The sequence below is a fragment of the Pyrgilauda ruficollis genome, unplaced genomic scaffold (genome assembly GCF_017590135.1).
Source record: "Pyrgilauda ruficollis isolate IOZ18807 unplaced genomic scaffold, ASM1759013v1 scaffold116, whole genome shotgun sequence".
Lineage (NCBI taxonomy): Eukaryota > Metazoa > Chordata > Aves > Passeriformes > Passeridae > Pyrgilauda > Pyrgilauda ruficollis.
In genome coordinates, this window is record NW_024509877.1 from 1,349,136 (window position 1) to 1,368,646 (window position 19,511).

Sequence of the window (19,511 nt, forward strand, 5' to 3'; positions counted from 1 at the left end):
GTCTGTCTTGGGGCATAGCCTGTTTGCCAAGGTAAATTTTAATCTTGGGATGAGTCCAATGGTAGAAATGTTAGTAAAAATGCCCAAAGTTAAACAAGTTGGGTAAGCAACTGAAGTAAAATTTTTAAGACAGGAATTACCTAGCAACAAGATTTGCTGATAATATAGACTTTTCTTCATGTTCACGTGCTGCTCAGGAAAGCTTAGATATTATATGTTTGGTACATGTAAGCACTAATACCTACTTCACCTCCTACGTGTTAGTCTTCATTTTATGAGGGCTCAAAGCAGGACTGTCAACAACTCTAGATAAGTCAGCCATGGATTTGTCTATCTGAATATTGAAAACCTCCAAACACAGGATGGAGATTAGACAACCTCTTACTCAAAATAGTGATCAAAATTGTAAATATAAGTTCAGTTGTCAGGCAGGAGCCCTCTTCAGCTGAAGACCTCAAGTTGGCTGGTCAGTTGTTACTGTTCTTGTTGCTGTTGCCATTTGCTGTCATGCACCATGTGGTACATTTATGCACTGCAATATTTATTTCCCTTAAAATATGCTTTTGGGTTACTGCCAGCTTTGGCAGGCTTTATATCCCACATGGTTCAGGATTTGTCTGTGGATTTCTTTCTGTTTAGACCAACTGCTGCATCACCCTTTGTTGATCCTTGTTATCCAAATTATCTCATCTTTCACAGGATTGCAAATAGCAATATTCTTCTTATGTGGGAGTAGGTATAAGCACCAGCTGGTGCTTTGTGCATTCATTTATTCTAATTTTCTTTGTAAATCTTCCCATCCAAAACCAAATTACGCCATTACATTGAGACTAATTACATTAGGAGCTGCTCAACACGTAACGTAAAATTAAATGTTATCTCTTAGAGCTTGATGATGCTGCACACCAGAAAAGAGGGGTGGAAAACATTAAATAATATCTAGTTTTACGGGGTGCCGATGAATCAGGAGAAGTAATCTCAGGCACTCTTCTGAATGCCTACTACAGAGTAAGCTTTGCTCATACAGATTGTCAGAATGTGATTAAGCTGCTATGGCTTGTGCCTCTGGGGTGCACTGGGCTTTGAGTCTGGCTGACTTATGATTTATGGGAAAATGTCCAACACGTTTTGTGACCGAAGTGATACTTCTAAAATACAACTTCTGTGCATCATCAAGGAAGGAGTGTCTCTCAAAGTAATGTCTGCACTCTTGTGCTTTTGCCTCTCCATTCTCATCTGCACAAACTATATTAACATTTAAATTGTAATCTTTTGCTCTCTGAGCTAACATTCTGCTGACATACCTTAGTCTGAACCTGAACCATGTTTTGTAGAGAACTCTTGCTCTCTGCAGGTGTTCTCAAAATATGACTGTATAAGCAAGGTGCAAAGTGTAGTGATGTTTGCCTAATCTGTACACAATTCAATGTGAAACTAGTCAGGGTAACTTTCATGCTACATGATATTTCAGCTGCATGATTATGGGCAGCTAGTTTCCCCAAGATGAAAGCTTCAGTTCCCTGGAAAAATATGTATGTCCAAAAGAACTTTCAGGAAGTTCAGAACTGAAGCTGATCAAGAATTATGTGCTTGCTCTTACCTGGCATGAACTTCAGTGAATTCAAGCAGGCTGCTTTTTCTTAAATTGAGAATGGAGTTAACTCTGTGAGGAAAAGTCTGAAATATAACATTTAAATATCTACTTATAAATATATTGCGAAATATTCTAGGTAAACTAAAATAATTATCTCTGCTGGCTTCTTCCTAAGAAATTTGAATTGCTTTTAAAAATCTCATTTTCTCATTCAGTCTTTACCTTAAAAAATTATTATAAAGAATCATTCTCCAACTGAAAAATTTCAGCCAACATTTCCAAAAATAAAGCAAATATCTAAATACGCATCACCTTGGCCTTAGTCCAAGGACAAGTTAATGGATCTACTCCTCTAGCTTTTTGCAGGAACCTCACACAGTAATTTCTGCATCAAAGTCATAACTTCAAGCTGAACTCTTGAATAGCCTTTGCATGCCAGTCTGCATTAAACATTGCAGATAGCACACCTAGGTATGTTCTTTGACTTTATTCTGCATCTTAAAGACCTCTTTGACCTGCTGCCTAAAGCCAAATGCTGATGAATTGTTTGTAATTGTATTCTTAACCTCCAAACTACAGAGAAAGGAGCAGCACTCAGACCTTTCAGATGAGGTTAAGCTAATTAAATACCCCACTCCAGGTGCATTTTTTTGGCTCTGTTCTGTGTCCCCTAAACTGTGCCTAGGCTTCTTGGAAAGCACAGGATTCATTATGGCTGTCCTAGTTGCTATGAGGAAGGGTAGGATTTGTAGCTCAGCTTGACCTTAGATACCAGGTGTTGACCTCCTACATTACCCTGAGCTGTGAAAGAAAAGTCAGTTCCTGTATCATCATTATCTATCTGTTGGATCACAGGGGCACCGTGCTTTTGTCTAGACTGCACGTAATTTTCATTGCAAGGGCAATGGAGGGTACGGAATTTTTTCCTTTACAAGAAGCAGAACTCAATTTGGTAGTAAGAAAAGCACATAAACTGAAGCAAGGATCTTTGTTATACATCTGCAATCTATCACGAGAGGGTATGGGAGGTAAAAAGAAGAAAAAAACTTTATTTAGAAAATTTTATATGGGCAGTAGCTTTAAAATGTCCAAGCAATGTTTTGAAGAGCTAACCTGTCTTCTGAGAAAAGGTAGCTTATCAAAGTGAAAAAGAACATATTGCTTCTTAACTTCAGATGACCTTTGGAAAAGAAATGTGCGAAATCCTAAGAGCACAGGCTTAGGGAAGATTTGAGTGTTTGTCTGTGTTTGCTTAGCTTGTTAGGCTATGTCTTTGATATACAAGAGAATGCATCTATCAGATATTTTTCCTTCTCCTTCCTTTTTTCTTGCTTATACTTCCCAAGTTTTCACTATCATGTTCCCACTCAAAGGGAATTCTGCAGCCAAAATCAACCTTCTGAGGCTTTTTTTTTTTTTTCCATGAGTCAGCATCTGAAAGCAGGATAACTTTCATGCAGCTGGCTGTATCCTTGTAATCATGGGGGTTTTATCTTCTATCTCTTGGCATCAGTTTGGGAAGACACAGGGAGAGGGATTGTTCCAGATGACAAAATAAGCACAAAGAGAAAGAGAAGCCAAGAGGATAAAGCCTGTTAAAGACAAGTGCAGGAAGTGTGTTCCCCCAGCAGACTTTGATAGTTTTAAAATCCTGAACTGGATCCTCCAAGGTAAGATAAGTTAATTAATGCCATTCAATTTATGATGTGGACTATCATTTTATCCTACTTAGCCCAATTGCCACGTTTCAAAGAAGCATGGAGGTCTCCCCAGAGCCACCCAAGCAGGGCACAAGAAAGCCACAGCACACAAATGGGTGGTGCAGGAGTGGCCTCAGCCCTGCAATCAGAGCCAAGGTGAGGTGGGACACCCCGAGTCCCTCAACATGAGCACATGCATTCCGCTCCCAAAGAAGGTTCATGGTAAACCAGTGTACATCTGTGGTCACTTGAAATGTTCCACAGGGTAATTTTTTTTTTTTTTGTGAGTAGTTTTGGTTTCAGTCACCTTCTTGGCTGCTAGTCTGAGAACAAAACAGATTCCTTGGGTCGGGGGGGGATCTCTCGCTGGGTCGTGTTTGTGTTGCTGTGCAGGCTTGTGGAACAGGCTGAAGCTAGTTCTGGAGAGTATGCTGGCTGTGGCTCAGGAGGGTGCTGGGGCTCTCACTGCACAGGCAGTTTCTGATGACCTGCCACAGCATGCTGACATTCGTGGTTGTTATTGTCATTCTCACCAGGAAGCGACAGATTTTTATGTAAGGTGCCAGGTCATTAAGTAAGTCTGTCTTGGTTCAGTACCTTCATTTGTATGCAGTAGTGGTTGGGTACTGTTACAGGAAAAAGGTTTATGAATTAATGACATTGAAAAAGAGCCTTCTATAGGAACTGTAATGCACTGTACATTTTCTTTTTCATTTTAATTCCGAGTCCCACTGATCCTTTAACACTTTTGGTTTTCCTCAAGCTGCATAATTTGTACAGGACTGCAGTAGTTTATAAAGCTGTGTAATTTATATAGGACTACAAACTTGAAATGGTGATATCTCCACATAATCACTCCATTTAAATAATTGAAATAATTACAGGGCTTCTCTTCAAAAATCATATCTTTCCATATAAGCATTCTGACTGCAGAAATCAAAGGACAGTAACAGAAGTTATTCTATTACTTTTTCTGGAATATCAATGAGATTTTTTAAAGAGTTTCTATGATATTAAAAGCCTGCCATTTTTAAAACACAGATTGGGTGATGGGTTGATCAAGCTGAGCACTTCTTGCATCTAGTTGCTATTGAGAGAGTAACGACAGTTTTGAGCAGGTTCAGACTGAGGAAGAGTGTTTGGAGATGAAACAAGAGCTGTAGTGGAATTTTTAGTCTGGTGTGGAAAGAGGTAACCTAGCAAGCTTTTAATGAGGGCAAAATTCCAGCTCTGCAGTTTGTAGGACTAGTCTAATGTTTCATCTTGTGCTAATGGCCTCTTTGGGTTGAGACATTGCCACAGCTCCTTTTCATTCGGGGGTAACTTCAATTTAAATCCTAGCTAACCTGCAGCGTCTCAAAATGTGCAATAAATGGTGCTTGTCTCTTCCCCAGAGGCCTGATAAATTTCAGGGGAAAGGTAGTTGCTGCCGCCAGCCTCTAACAAAACTTATGTCAAAATTTTATTGTAATGGGAAAGAAAATTTTGTTTTTAAAATAGTATTGGTTTTGCAACATAAGTGAGTGGAATACTTTATTGGTGTGATACAAAACATAAGTGAAGTTTATCTGAGCAATTATAATGGCTGAAAAAGGAGTAGGTATGTCTAATGTTTACTTGACTTTTTTCCCTATTTGAAAATCTGCAGCATTCAAAGGAAAATAAGAAGTTTTTCATCTTTATATTGGTTTAGAGAGTAGGTGCTGTTTGTATCTCAAAAACTTTATTTACAGTTGAGTGAAATTTTTCATGTTAAACATTTTTTTCAGCATTAATTCAGACTTAGAATTTTAAAATTTTTCCTATGTAAAAGTCAGATTTATAACTTGCTTTGAAATCATTGTAAACTGCTTTAGTTACAAAATTGCACGACATCTTTTCAAACAAAAATTTGATTGTGACAATTGAAATAACTGCTTCAAAAGCGCCACCTCTTCCTCTTTTTTTTCTTAAATTACAAACCATAGTATTCGAAAGGAGATACACAGGCTTTGTAATAAAAGCATAATAAAAGAGCTGAAATTATCACTTCAAATCTTCCTTTGTTTGAAAGTATCTGAGTGACTTACATCACAGGTTATAATGTTGTCCTGAGAAATTTGAAGCACCCATGAACTGGAAATAGATTTGTATTTCCTTTCCTATTCTACACTTCGCTGTTTCTTGAACCCCTTCATAGCATTAGTTCATCACTTCTATCATTTTGAGGAAATGTTATTCAACTCATGCAGTTTATACCACTCTGTTTGTTTCCATTCTCATTGAGTTGGTGAAAAGGTTTAAAAATTGTAAGGTACCCTCTTACAAAATTATTGGAAAGTTGTGAGGACCACTCATACAGAGCAAGAATGTCAGCTAATATATTTGAGCTGAAAATAATTACAGTCATTTACACCCCTTCAGAATTTGATTTTCTGTTGTTTAATGTATCTTAACATATTTATCCTGCTTATGTCAGTCTTCAATTGGAAATCACTTTGGGTAAATAGAATATGTAATTTTTTTCAGTAACCAATAGTACCTTTGCTTCAGCAAAAGAAGAGCTAGTGTTGTCTTCCAATCTGAAGTCTGACTTGATCAAAATGATCTTGGGAGCTTCCATAATGAGGTTGATTCACAGATTTTCACATCAGATATATTGAATTCAAGACTAAAATAGATGATTTGGGCTTTTTTGCCTCCCTTTGCTTATCTTCCCCTTATTTGCCAGCCTAATAGCCTAACAAACTCAGCAAAAGGACTTCAGATCTGGCTGGCTTGTTCTGCATTAATGTCATTGAGAAATCTGTGATAAAAATGAGTGATACTGAAATTTGAACTGGGGAAATGAAATATATCTGATATAGATATCTTGCTGCTATCTATACTAACTTCTTGAAATCAATGGGAACAAATAGCAGGTAAATAATTGACAAAAGTTGTTTTATAAGAAGTGGAACTAGTAATCAGGTTTATTATGTATTTATGCCCTTTGTACTTCAATAGTTTCCACTGTTCCATCTCATGCTCTGTGAACTCTCCAAAGACTAAGAGACATTTAGGAAAACTGAATATACAACCTGAAAGCTGTGCCATCTCAGTAGGTTCTGTTGTAGCTCGACATCAGGTTCAGAAGTTATCAAAGAGAGTTAACAAAGCTTAAAACACAGGGGCATCAGAGGGATCTGCAATGATGAAAATTAAACATGCTTATCTTATTAAGGCTTTAGAAGGCTAATACAATGTAAGTAGACTAGAAAAACTTTTGCTATTTGTGAAATGTACCTCAGTGCATGTGCAGTCCCATCAGCAATCAGTAGGGCTGCTCAAGTTACTAATTTAGAATCTGACTTCAGATTAGATGGCAGAATACCATTTCACACATTTTTAATCAGGACTTTCAAATTATTTTTTTAATGTTTGGCATATTTATTATGTTTATAGTACACATATAGTGTATTTAATCATAACCTGTTGTTTCAAATAAAAGCAGTATTTAAGATGTTTCATGTGTCTTCATGCTCCTCAAGCTCATGGTTGAATTGCTTTCCTACCAAGGGCATGAGGATCTTTTATTTCGTATTTATGATTTTTTTTTTTATTGAAGCCTGAGTCAATTCTACTGATAAATGGTTAAGGAGAAGATTCTTTCATGTGGACCTCCTCATTGCCGTATCTTTCCTTTGCTGGAGCTCTGCAGATGTATTTCACATTAATAAGCATCTGAAACACGTCTGAGTTTTGCTTTTTTCTAGCAAGTTGGAAAAAATTTGATCATTTTTCTTGGATCATATCCATTAGTTCATTTCCCTTGAGGTGCTCTTTCAGCTGTGGAAGGATAATGTTTAATTTCAAATAAAAATATTTTAATCAGAACAGGTTTCACAATTCATAAAATAGTTTTTGTTAAACATATATTTTGTAAAAATGTTTCTGATGTGACTGAACTGCTAGTCCGTTATTAAAATGTGGTATTTTGGAAACAGTGACATTTCCATATGGTCTTTCACATAGGCTCTGTGTTTGTAACCAGTGTCTGCTTCTATAAATGGTATGCCCAGCACAGGAGGGTGAGTTCACACATCCTTTTCTGTACACACACACACACTGGCCAGTGAACTATAAATGGAACAAAAGGATGAACTTCAATGGGCACTTGCCACTTTGCAAGATAAGTGTTGATGAGTTAGAACTTTGGTGATATGCCTGAAGTAGTTTAAATAGAACCTGTATGACATATGTTTTTCTTGCTATTTTTAGAAGTCCAGCTCCAGTGAGGCCTGAAACTACACCAACAACTGTTCCTACAGAAAAGCAGGAGGTTAAAGCTCCCCGTGTGAGGAAGTTAACGAGGCAGTACAGTTTGTGAGTAACACACAGCATTATCTTTGTGGTTTTGCCTACTACAACTGAAAATGAAAGGGGATGCTAATTATTGTTCTAGCTGTGCCTTCTGAAAGGCATGAGTGCAATTACATGATAATGATCTTATACCGATACCATTCCTTTCATCACTGAGAATCTTAATGCAAAGTGAATTTTCCTTTCCTATGCAGTGGCTAACCCTTTGAATTGCAGGCCATCCACCTTTTCCCAAGCTTATGGGTTAGGAATTAAAAACCTCTTTACCACATGAGACGTCAAAGACCTGGTGTGAGCTGGAACGAGCTGCTCTGTTGGCTTCATTACAACCCCATTTGCAAAATGAGGAAAACATTCTTTAGTTGTTGAGGCATCAAGCTGTGCTGTGAGCCATTCCCTCTCAGAGAGCACACCCTCCCTCTCTGTGATTTGTCACATGAAGAAATTGCTGAGCCTGCTACAGCTACAGCCAGCAAAACGAATTCTCTTAGTCCTGGAAAGAGGGATCTGTGCCTACAGGGCTTTGGCATCCCATTTACACATAATTCATTCCACTTGAAAGTCTCTAGAGATGTGAGGTACTGAGCAGAAGAGAAAGTCACTGTTGATTTGTTCTCCCATGAAAAGACGGACAAGGCCACCAGAAATTAAGGGGGAAAAGGGATAATGTCAGCATAAACTTATTAGTACAAGAATACCAATGCCATAATAAAGAAAAAAATATGTATGCTTTCTGTGTGGAACGGCAACTGTTGGTCCATCCAGGATTTCAACATTCTAATGTCAGTGAATATATATCAACATTAGGAAAACTTTTTTGTCTCTTCAGAATGATTCTAATAAATATCAATACGTTGTTATTTTTTGTTTCACTGTTAAGAACATTGTCTTTGTAACAGTCTGCATTACCAAAACTGAAAAGTTATTTAGGACAAGAACAGAAGAACTAGTCAAATTGAAGCTAGGAGGAAAATGAGCTATTAGCCAAATTGGTATTGGTCCAAGAGGCCAAGACTGGCATGTGGCAACATACCATCACTTTTTGATTGATGAGATTCTGATGAACAGTTTTGAACATGTCTTGCTCGCATGTGGATTTTCAGTTGTCTAGTATAAGGTGTGAGGAACAGCTAATATACACATCTAACCACAGGTGTCACCTATGCTGGGCTAAAGACTCCCTAGAGAAAAATATGGGCCACAATTTTTTTTTTTTTTATTTTTGTAAACTCCAATTCTGTTCAATTTAAATTATCTTGTATCTGGAATGCAAATATGTGAAATGTGAAGAAACAGCAAAGGATTATGGTGAAAGTAATACAGTGAAAGCCATTTCTCAGTCTTACAGCTAGCGTGCTGATAGCTTCATGGCTGATAAATCAACCCTAACTCTTATTTTTCCGCTTCCTTGTATACACCAGAGGAGCTTTACTCAGAAAGGATGGGGAGGGTGCCAGTGAATTCCTGCTGAGAGTGGAGAACAAGGACTGGGAAAATGTCATCTACACATTTCTGAAAGAGAGATTAACTAGGTCAACATCTCAGCTCTGGGCTTGTTACATTAATAAAATGTCCATTCAACAGGTCCAAAAGATTTCACAATTCCTTTCCAGCATAAAACCTGTGTACTGTGCATGCTATGGTGCTGAATTCTGTCCTTAACTAGAAGGAATAAAAAATGAAGTTTGAAAAAGATAATATTAATCACCAACCTTTTACATCATAATTAAAAAAAACATTGCTAGGCAACCCAGTATAAGGTTGTGTAACCTGTATGTCATGTAGTTTTGAAGTTTTTTGTGTTGTCCAGGCATGCTACCTTCAAGTGGCACTAAATCAAGTGTAGTTCTGTTCTGGAAGTATCTGGCAAGGCAGATACATGCAGTCAAGCTGGCATGGCAGGCTTCTGTGCACTGTGAGTACCTAATTGGTAGTTAAAATTAGTGCTGTTTTATGAGCAGAAGTAATTTTTCTCATTATTTTTCACTGTGCATTAAGCTGTCAATCTGTAGTCTTTCCTTTTCACACATCATTCCCAGTAATAATGCTTCCGTAGGCCAAATTATGCCTCTGTTTACCTCCATCCAGTTGTAATTAACAACTGGAAACATCCTGACTCAGGACTGACTGATCCTAGTGGTCTGTAGTCAATGGGGTTCTGCAAAATTAAATGAAGGTATAACATTCTTTACTGGCTTTAATTTAGTAGTGACAGTAGGTGAGATGGAAAGAGTTCAGCTTCACGGCCTAAAGCCCAGAGAAAGCATGCAACCTCATCTTAAATAAAATGTTTTCTCTGTAAATGGAATAAATGGGGCAGGAAAAAGATACCCTCACAAGAATATTTGTAAAGCGATCCTTTTTGGAGTCAGTCAAATTCCTTTAAATACAGTTTGAAAATAGCAGCATAGACTAGCTCCATAATGAGTGTCAAATCTACCATTGTCTGATGCCAGTGAAGCAGTCAGATCCACGGATGGATGTCACCATATCTGTTCTTATCAATGCTGCCAGCCTTCCTAGAAAAGAATAAACATTAAAGTGGAGTAATATCTAGCCTGTTCATTCATACATATATACATAATCCATAGAAATGCCACTCGCACCTAATAACCGTAAGATTTCCATTTGGAGATGAGAAGTACCTAGCCAACCCATTTTTAAGGAATCTTTAAAGCTTAAAAAAAAAAAATCTAATTTACTTGAAAAGGTAGCTGCTTTTCAGAGGGAAGAGTAAATGGAGCTTCATTTCAAAGCACTACAGCAGACATACATGTTACCAGTGCCTGCTCTGACACAAGTGCAGTCAAAAGTCCGGTGGCATTTTCTAATGAGAAAATCTGTCTGTTTTTATCAATGGCAGTGACGAAGATGACCTTCCTCCAGCACTGGCAGCAGCAGCAGCAGCATCAACACCTGTGTCTTCAACATCTCCAGGGTCACAGAAAACATGTACGCCACAAACATCAGAAGGCCAAGCACAGGTTTCGCCCGGTGGCAAGGTAACACATGAAGAGATGAGCTCATGTCACTTGGGAGAGGGTTCAGGAAGGATAGGAGGGAGCTGTGAGTAAAAGGTTTTCCCTAGATGGAAAAATTCTACATTTAAAAGCAGTTTTTATTGCAGAGTTGTAGTGATATGTTTAACTTGTTGTGTAAGGAAGTATTTAGAGCCTGCTCCAAGACCCAGATAGAATCCATAACAGTTTTTCCTCAGCATTAGTGGGCAGTGGATCAGCATTACTCACGTGGATTTTAAAGGTGCTTAATTATGTTTTTTTCTCTTTCCTGAGTAGCCATACCTGAAAAACATGGTGTGAAATTTAAAATCCATTTGGCAATCTGTGATTTAAGGAATTTTTAAAATCCAACAAAAATAACCAACAAAATTACAGAAATTAAATGGCTCTTTATTCCAATGCTGGGTTTCTTTTTTGTCTTTAGAGTTCCACAGATGCTGGGAGTACATTTGCTTTGGAGCCAGGTGACCTCCTGATGGATTTCACAGAGGCCACACCAATGGTAAATAGTTTTAGTTTGTAACCAGGAAAATGTAGAACTTTTCAATTATTTGTCTGCAGCTAAAATGAATGGGATACTATGCAGTGTGTTACAGAGCGCACAAGAATAATGTAAGTTTTCTTGATATTCAGTGATCCTGAGCCTCTGTCAAACTCAGCTCAGAATTTCTGAAAATCAGTCCACATCAACAAGTGTTATGGCTGATCTTCTGAATGCATTTATTGTTGGATAACTACTTGTTTCTCTCTCCTATCTTTACACATTGCTGCACTGGTTTCACAAGCTTCTTTGTCCCTTTCACACAGATTCCTAATGTAATCATAACTTTGCTTTTGGGACTTGTCTGAAAAGTCACTTCTTTTTGCCACAGTTTTGTTCAGAGCTTACCTAACAACCAATCCCAAGACATGTACCTGCACTTTCATGTTTCATCGGCAGAGTTCTCTTTCTCACTTTAGGCAAAATTGCCTAAAATGTGTTGAAAATGAACTTATTTTTTTGGAGCTATGTGATTTATATTTTTGATTAAAAGCCAGAGAGAGATGCCGGTCTGAAATCTAAATACCTCTTGACTTCAGTGATCTCAACTCTTTCATCTCAGATTCTCAGCAGATTTCCTGCATAATCATAATATGATCCTTAACTTCCTCCAAGTCATCCTGCATTGCAAAAAATTCTAATGCCAGATACTTCCTCTGCTGCCCAAAGGCATTTTTGCTGTCTTCTAGAAACCACGGTTAAAGCATATAAAAAGCATGACAAGGACAGCATTAAATATTTTTGTATTAAGGTAATTCTGTCCTGGGCATTGCTTTCAGTACATGGTTAGGTCCTAGTTTACAGTATTGGAAAGGTGCTGTGGGGTTGTGTCTTTTGCTTCCAAGACAGTATTGTCATTGTCTGTAAATAACTGCTTATGTCCTATTACCCTGGATGAGAGCTGTGGGGATCCACAAGACACAGGCAGACTGAAACCGAAACTAGCAGGAAGGAGGTTGCAGCAAGATAGGTATCGGTCTCTTCCCAGATCAGAAGTGAGAGGAAAAGAAGAAACGGCCTTAAATTGCATATTAGTAACAGTTTGTTCACTGAAAGGTTTATAAAGCATTGGCACAGGCTGCCCAGGGAAGTGGTTGAGTTGACAGCACTGGAGGTATTTAAAAGATTTGTAGATGTTGCTCTCAGAGACATGGTTTAAGGAGGGAATTTGGCAGTGCTGGTTGTGGTTGGACTTGATCTGGAGGGCCTTTTCCAGCATAAGTGATTTCATGATTCTATCTAGGTTAGATTGTCCCTTTCTATATTAGTAGCACATTTGTGGCTAAATTGTAATTATCTGTTGGAATTTACAAATCAATTTCTTATGCTAAATAACATATGATGTCTTACTGTGTTAATCAGAATTTAATAAATGAGTCATGAAGATTTCAGCAACTGACCTGCTCTAGGTAACATAAGTTTGGTTGGTTTTGTTTTTTTTTTCCATTTAACAGAAATCAGCAATACACACTTTTTCCTTTTCCAGGTTAATATACAGGCTTTTTGCCCTAAATATTTTACCAAATTATGCTTTCCCCTTCCCTACCCCACCACCCACTGACATAATTTATCACACTGTATGTTCATGAACTAACCTTCCATTGACTTTCTTAGGTTTAATATTTTGGAGAGCAGGTACTGCCCAGCATCAATCAACCCTTTTTGTTTTGTTTAACATCTATAAAGGTCAGCTTGTTCTCTACAGAGCAGGTATTGTTTACAGACCTTTCTCTGCAGTTTCACTGACTACAGGCTGCTCTCAGTTGAGGTTTGAATGAAAAGTTTACTCTTCCGGGAGAGAGGCTCCAAGCAAAGACAAGCTAAGGGCAAATGTGTAGCTTTGAGACAGTCTGATTATTTAATAGTTCTGTTGTGATAGAATGTGCTGTCTGTTATTTGAAATTATATGATTTATTTATTGATAAATTTGTTATTTATCAAGGTAATGTACAGCTTAGCATCGTGTTACTCTCGAGTCTGTGGTCATGTGCTGGTTTTGTATGCTGTGACCTGGCCCTTGGGAATTTGGTTATTAATTGCATCCATTTATTTCACATTCAGTGACAGATACACTATCTGAAGGGGTCGTTCATGTTGTCTTATTTGGGGTATTTGCCTGAGGTGATAGAGACGGAAGTTCAGATTCCTGTGTAGTCAGGGTTTTCCTGCAGAGGGTTATTCAAACAGCTCTCTTGTCTTTGTTGTCTGGACTAGAAAGACAAAGACACCTAAATTGGTCATCCAAAATTAGGTTTTGTAATTTGTTTTGGTCATGATGTATGCTTCCAAACTTCCCCAGTTCACTGGAGAGCTGGTCATTTGAAGCAGCTTTAGATATCCTCCCTTCTTTTCTGTAGCATTACTGGTAGAGGGTGATTAATAGTCACTGAGTGAAGTGCATGATCTTCGTTGTTCATTGTCTAACCACTGATGCTTCCTGATGCCCTTGGGTTTTATCCATGTTTTGCTGCTGTTGCCAGCAAAACAGTGAAAGCTACCAAATACAGTGGAATATGTGCTGAGAATTACACTTAGAAGTGGAGCTCAGAAAACCAAATTAACTTATAAAAATGTAAGGATTACTGAATAGAGTGAATTAATAGAAATCATCAAGGCTGCAATGCAGGGATGAGAGCAATCAAATTTGTCTACTCTGTCAGCCTGGAGGAGGTATTGTGATATATACAAGAACCAGCTGAGCTCTAATGGTCACTTAGTCATCAATACTTAGACTGCCAGTAACAGCAGGGCAATTATGAGGCAGACTGATTTCAGGAAATCATTTTGCAGGAAAAATAATGTACATTTACTAATGCAGATTGCCTAGAGGGAAAGGTATCCTTTTGTGCTCTGCAGTCCTAAACCCCTGTGGTTTATGCACACTTCTATTCATTTTTCAATTAGATCCTACAATTAATTGACTACAACATATTACTTGTTGTCCTTAAAACAATTATAGCATGAGTCTTCATCTTTTTTTATCACTCTATTGTGAATTTTAGCACTGTATCCTTTTAGCTTGTATGTGAACAAGATTCAATCCCTCCTGCTTTTGTGTTTCAGAAAAGCAAATGGATTTAAAAAAATGCAGCATCATATACAAAGAATTATTTTAACACATTAAGAGCATCCTTAATGAGGTATATTAGAATAAGTTTTGTCAGTGTAGTAGTCTCTTTCTCCTCCTGCACTCGCTCCTTGTGTTTCTAGCTGGAACTGGAAATCACTGAGCTTTAAGCTATTCTTTTGTGGCTTATGATTGGTGTGATTTCTGACGTGTGTATGAATGCAGAGCTTTTCTTGTTTAGTTACAGAAAGCTCAGTCTTAAGACACTGAATGAATATAACAGCTGCTACACCACACTGACAATGTCTTCTTGACCAAGAGAGAAATCAGTGTGCACAAACTTCAGTTTCACCTAATGGAGTGGAACAAAAGAAATAAGAGTTCTACATGCAACATGGAGCTATTCCTAAACTTAGACTAAGGTTTGTAATACAAGGTGGATGGGCTAGGACTAAGTCATGATCGCATCCAAAGAGGTATCAGAGAGCAGTAATTTACAGCTGGCTATGTACTTTCAAATTACACACTATCTCATGCTGTATCAAGTGAATAATTTTCTAGAGCTTGACCTGCCATCTATTGGTGGAAAACGGAAAGTAGAAAATTATTTGCCTATTTAAAGCTTGAGATATAACGTTTAAAAGGTATAAATTACCAGTATGATAGTTTAAAAATGAAAAATAAATGCTTTCAGTGTAATACAAGATATTTTTATTTAGGATTAGTTGGAAACAAGTATTCCTATTTTAGTGATAGCATTGCTAGGGTATGCAGTCCAGTTCATTCAAAGGGATCTCACTCACTTAGTCTGAAAGTGTACAGAATTTGATGCATTAGCATCTACTATTTTGGAAATAAAGTGAAGGCAACCATGTCAAAAGTGAGTCAGCTCAGGGGGAAAATGGGAGAAGTTTTTGTATCTTGATGGAGGTGATAAAACATCCCTGCAAACTCTCAGTAGATAGTGAGCAAGAGGTAGTGAATAGAGCAAAATAAGTAATGTATCTTTTCATTCTACTTCCCTTTAATGTTTGTTCTATTAATAAGGAAGAGTTAATTTAATTTTTAGTTGCTAAATTTTTATGAAAATGTTGTAAAGTTGCAATAAGCCAAATAACGGAGTGGGAAGTGAGTTCAGTACTTCTTGCCTTCATTTTGAAATGAAGAACTTTTCACTTTCTGTGCAAAGCAATTTTTCAGTGGAAGACAGGCAAACATATCAAACTCTAATATCTCCATAACCAGTCCTTTTGGCATTGAGTTCTAAACGAGAGTGAGTATAATGTAATTCAAGACTGATATTTGATAAGAACATTAGCATGTATCTACTATCTAACTGACTGAAAGTATAGATCAAGTATCTCTGCATGCCCCCAAGATCTTTGAAACAGCTCAGAGACAAATTTGTAAATGCTTTACTTACAGTGAACTACATACTGAAGAAAAAATAGGACTCTTGAAGACTGAGTGATATATTTCAGAATTTTACATCTTTATCACAAAAACAACAACAAAGTTTCTTAGTATAAGATGAATTAGATGCAATAAGTATACAATGGGGAATATTAAAAATGTTATTTCCCAAGCCAGCTTCTCAATTAACAGTATTTGCACACTCAAATTTACATGCAATGAAAAATTATGAGCAAAAGAATTTGCAAAAAGAAACAGTTTGTCTGTTACACATAGGAATAAGAAGTAAAAGCAAAAAGCAGGATGTCAAATGCACATTTATTACCAGTTTCAAGTTCATGCCCTTTAACTCGCTATTAAACTAAGATAAAGCGAAGAACAGCAATCACTAAAGCAAACAACATCAATACAAAAAACTTACAGCAACAGGCAATAAATCTAGTTCCATGTGAACTCAAGGAATACTCTAAATTTACTCATGTTGCAAAGACCATTATTTTCTCCTGCAAGAAAAGGGCACCAGCTGGATGAGAACACATTGCAAAGGGATGCACTGTAAGGCTCAGTCAAACTGAGCACGGGACATTTGACTGGGGATTTGTTGGAAGTGCTCGGGGCCCATCCAGCGTAAGGCTCCTGGGAGCACACAGCTTGAATCAAGCAGATGCAGGTTACCTGAGCATCATTTAGGTTATATAAGGCACGTCAGTAACTAGGGATGGGACTTAGAACATTTTAGAACAATCATAGTCTTTGGGCAACCAGATAAATGGGTGAATACATAAAGAATTATAAATAGGACTTGTGACTAATATGTAGCTCTGCAAAGTACAGGGCTTTATTGGTAGATGCCAGTTTCATAAGCAGTCTGTTGAATTACTAACATGCAAGATAATGGAGTGTCAGGCTCAGAGACAGCCCCTTGAATCTTAGTTTAAAATTCACTAAATTACCTAAAACTCTTTGCTATTTAGGGATTGCTATTTACAGATTTTGTCCCATTCATCCATTATGGAAAAAGTCAGTGAAGAAACAAGAGGGAATTCTAAAAGATGAACTCCAAGCTTCTACATTTACTTTTTATTTTTCCTCTCTTTTAAGTGATTTAAATTCATTGGCTCAGTATATTTTCCCCCATTATCTGTATACTGAGCAGAACAACTTGGTGCACTCTGTAGATATATGACAAATGATTCAACACTTTTCTATTTCTTCAATTAATTGAAAGTGAATTCTCAAAAAAAAAAAAAAATCCACAAAGTGAAATCCATTGCTGACTTTGCACCTGTGGACCCCATGATAAATTAGATATGATGTGTATATGAGCCAAATATAGGGAATGGTGTTAAACAGAAAAAAACTTTGAGGCAGGTATCATATAATTCAGTGCTTTTAAATTATCAGTGATCCATTGGCTAACATTTTATAAAAGTTGAGATGAAGGTAAGGTGCAATGTCAGAAGATAGTTTGGATCAAGAGGGCAGAATCTTTTTCCTGGAGAGGTGATAAATTCTGCCACGTGCATTTATTTTTTTGTCACTTTTTGTCCTTTTTCATATGCTGTCCTAACCATTCTCTGGCATTCCATGCACCTGCTTTATGGTTGTAGAAGTTATAAAATGTGCAAATGTCTATCAGTAAATCTGGTTTCTGCCAGATCATGCAAGCAGAGCTGGTTCTGGAACTTAAGACTTTGGCTGTACTCCATAGCAGGCCTGAGCAGATGGGATCTCATTTGAGAAGATATTTACACCAGACGACTGGAGGATCCTGTAGAACCTGTGTGCCTGCAGAGATAGAAAATGCTCTGTAGCTAATGACTGTGAGATTGTTGCACAGTGGTGGGATGTTTGCTGTGCCTGTACGATGCGTGGTTCAGTGGCCATTTCCAGATTTGCCTGTGAAGCTGGAGGACTGAGGTTGTGGTGTCACAGCTGCACATGTAGATGGGTGCTGGATGGTTTAATCTGCTCCAGCTTCCTTAGTGAGGCTGAACACTAACCCTACAAACAAAATTACTTAGCTTTAGGTCAAATAATCTATGAAGCTCTGGGGTTTCACAGATGGCTCTCCTGAGGACTGTAGAAGTGATAAACTACATTTGCAAAGCAGTGTAGTTTCTGGAGTAGTACCCCAGTGGAAGTACTGTGGGTGTTGAAATTACTTTAAAGTTTGATCGGTTTATGGGAGGGGTTATAGGATGTGCTTGACTGCAGTGATGGTGACCTGAGGCCAGCTGACAGGCAAGGTCCCAGGGAGTCTGTAACCTGATGATGGAGAGCATCTGCCAAACACCACAGACAGGGCAGTGCAAGACTGTCTGTGTGCCTGTGTGCTTCTCCTTTTGTGCAATTAGTGCACTTATCATTTTTAGTCCAGAGCTTTTCTCAGTACCTCTGAAATTATATAGATTGCCACCACTTCAGCAGTGTTAGGAAGGTCAGAAAACTTGAGGGTCATGAATGCTATTGAAGCTTTAATATAAAGAAAGAAAAAAAAAAGAAAAATAAGAAGAAAACTCTACCTGAAATCTCTTTCTCCTGCCTCCTCAGAAAAAAATAAAGGATCATTCCATGCCAGTAGCAGCTTTCTCTTTTGCTTGAAAGCAACATCAGAGTCAGTGAAAGGAATCAAGTAAATGCAAGCAAACAGATTTTAAACCAGCTGGCATCTACCTCCTACAGCAAGCGGAGAAGACAAATCTTTAGCAAAGCTTTTATAACCTCTGAATTGTTGTAAATCAGGTCTGATATGTTCAATCATACTTTTGCTCAGCGTCTTTTTTATTTAAGATTGTTGCTTTACTTTTCAAGCAAATATGTTCCATGTTCTGAGCAGCAGTAAGCAAGTGTAATATCTGCCTAAGAAAAATAAAAGTGAACAATACATAGACAATGCTTTCCAGACATAGAGTATAAAACATCATCTTTTTGTACTGGCTGAGTCTCCTCTTCCACTCTGCAATAATCAATGTGATACAGGAATGCTCAGCTTCTGTGCAAAGACTGAAACCAGGTATATCTTTTTACATTTTCTCTCAATGAGACAAGTACAGTGGTGAAGCTCTCACAAAGACTTTTGATAAAAGGCATATTGATCACCTTTCTTTTGACCTGAGAAGTACATTATTCCTTTTGTCTCAGCAGCTGCGAAGTTCCTAATTTCTGTTCCTCACTGTGATTAGTGACAATTGCATTTAGACTTCAGTGAGTAACTATTGTGTGTTTGTTTTCTTTTCAGCCATCTAATGAATTGATATATGTGTAATTCTAATTCACATTTTTCCATGTTATAACAAGTGTGATACTAACAGCTTGGCTGTTCTGTGAAATTTCAATTGAGTGTCTCCAGGCTTCAGCAGAAAATGGGAACATCTGCTTTCTGAACTGTTTTTTGACTGGATGAGTGACTCAACTTGTAAAACCAGCAAAAAGATCAAGTAAACTTTCTTTTTATTTGCCACACAATTGAATAATCAGAACTGATAAGAAATTATTTTTTTCTTCTTTGATTAAAGTAAAATCTGATTGTCTACATTTTCCTTTCAAAAGTCTGTATTGAAAAATATCCTGAAATGAATGTCAGAGAGTATTAAGAAGGGTAGATAGAAAGATCAGGCCAATTTGAAATTAAATAGTGGTTCATTTTCAAGTGGTGTTGGGTTATTAATTTCAATGAACTCACATTTCCAATCAAAATGTCATTTCTGAATTAGGCACTAAAAACTGCACTGACAAAGTGCTGATTCAAGCCTTTTAAAATTTATTTTTTAAATATAGAGGAAATTGAATCAGCACCATTTCTTTTGTAACACATTCAGTTTGAATAAATAGG

General features: G+C 37.5%; 1 protein-coding gene across 1 annotated transcript in view; it reads left to right on the plus strand.

Annotated features, from left to right (window-relative positions):
• Positions 1 to 19,511, plus strand: part of EPB41L4B (erythrocyte membrane protein band 4.1 like 4B) — a 139,175-nt gene that overhangs the window by 102,429 nt on the left and 17,235 nt on the right. Inside the window, exons 22-24 of the mRNA XM_041483197.1 lie at positions 7,534 to 7,638; positions 10,499 to 10,637; positions 11,080 to 11,157. Of these exons, the coding sequence (XP_041339131.1) occupies positions 7,534 to 7,638; positions 10,499 to 10,637; positions 11,080 to 11,157 (322 nt within the window). The remainder of the gene's footprint in view (positions 1 to 7,533; positions 7,639 to 10,498; positions 10,638 to 11,079; positions 11,158 to 19,511) is intronic.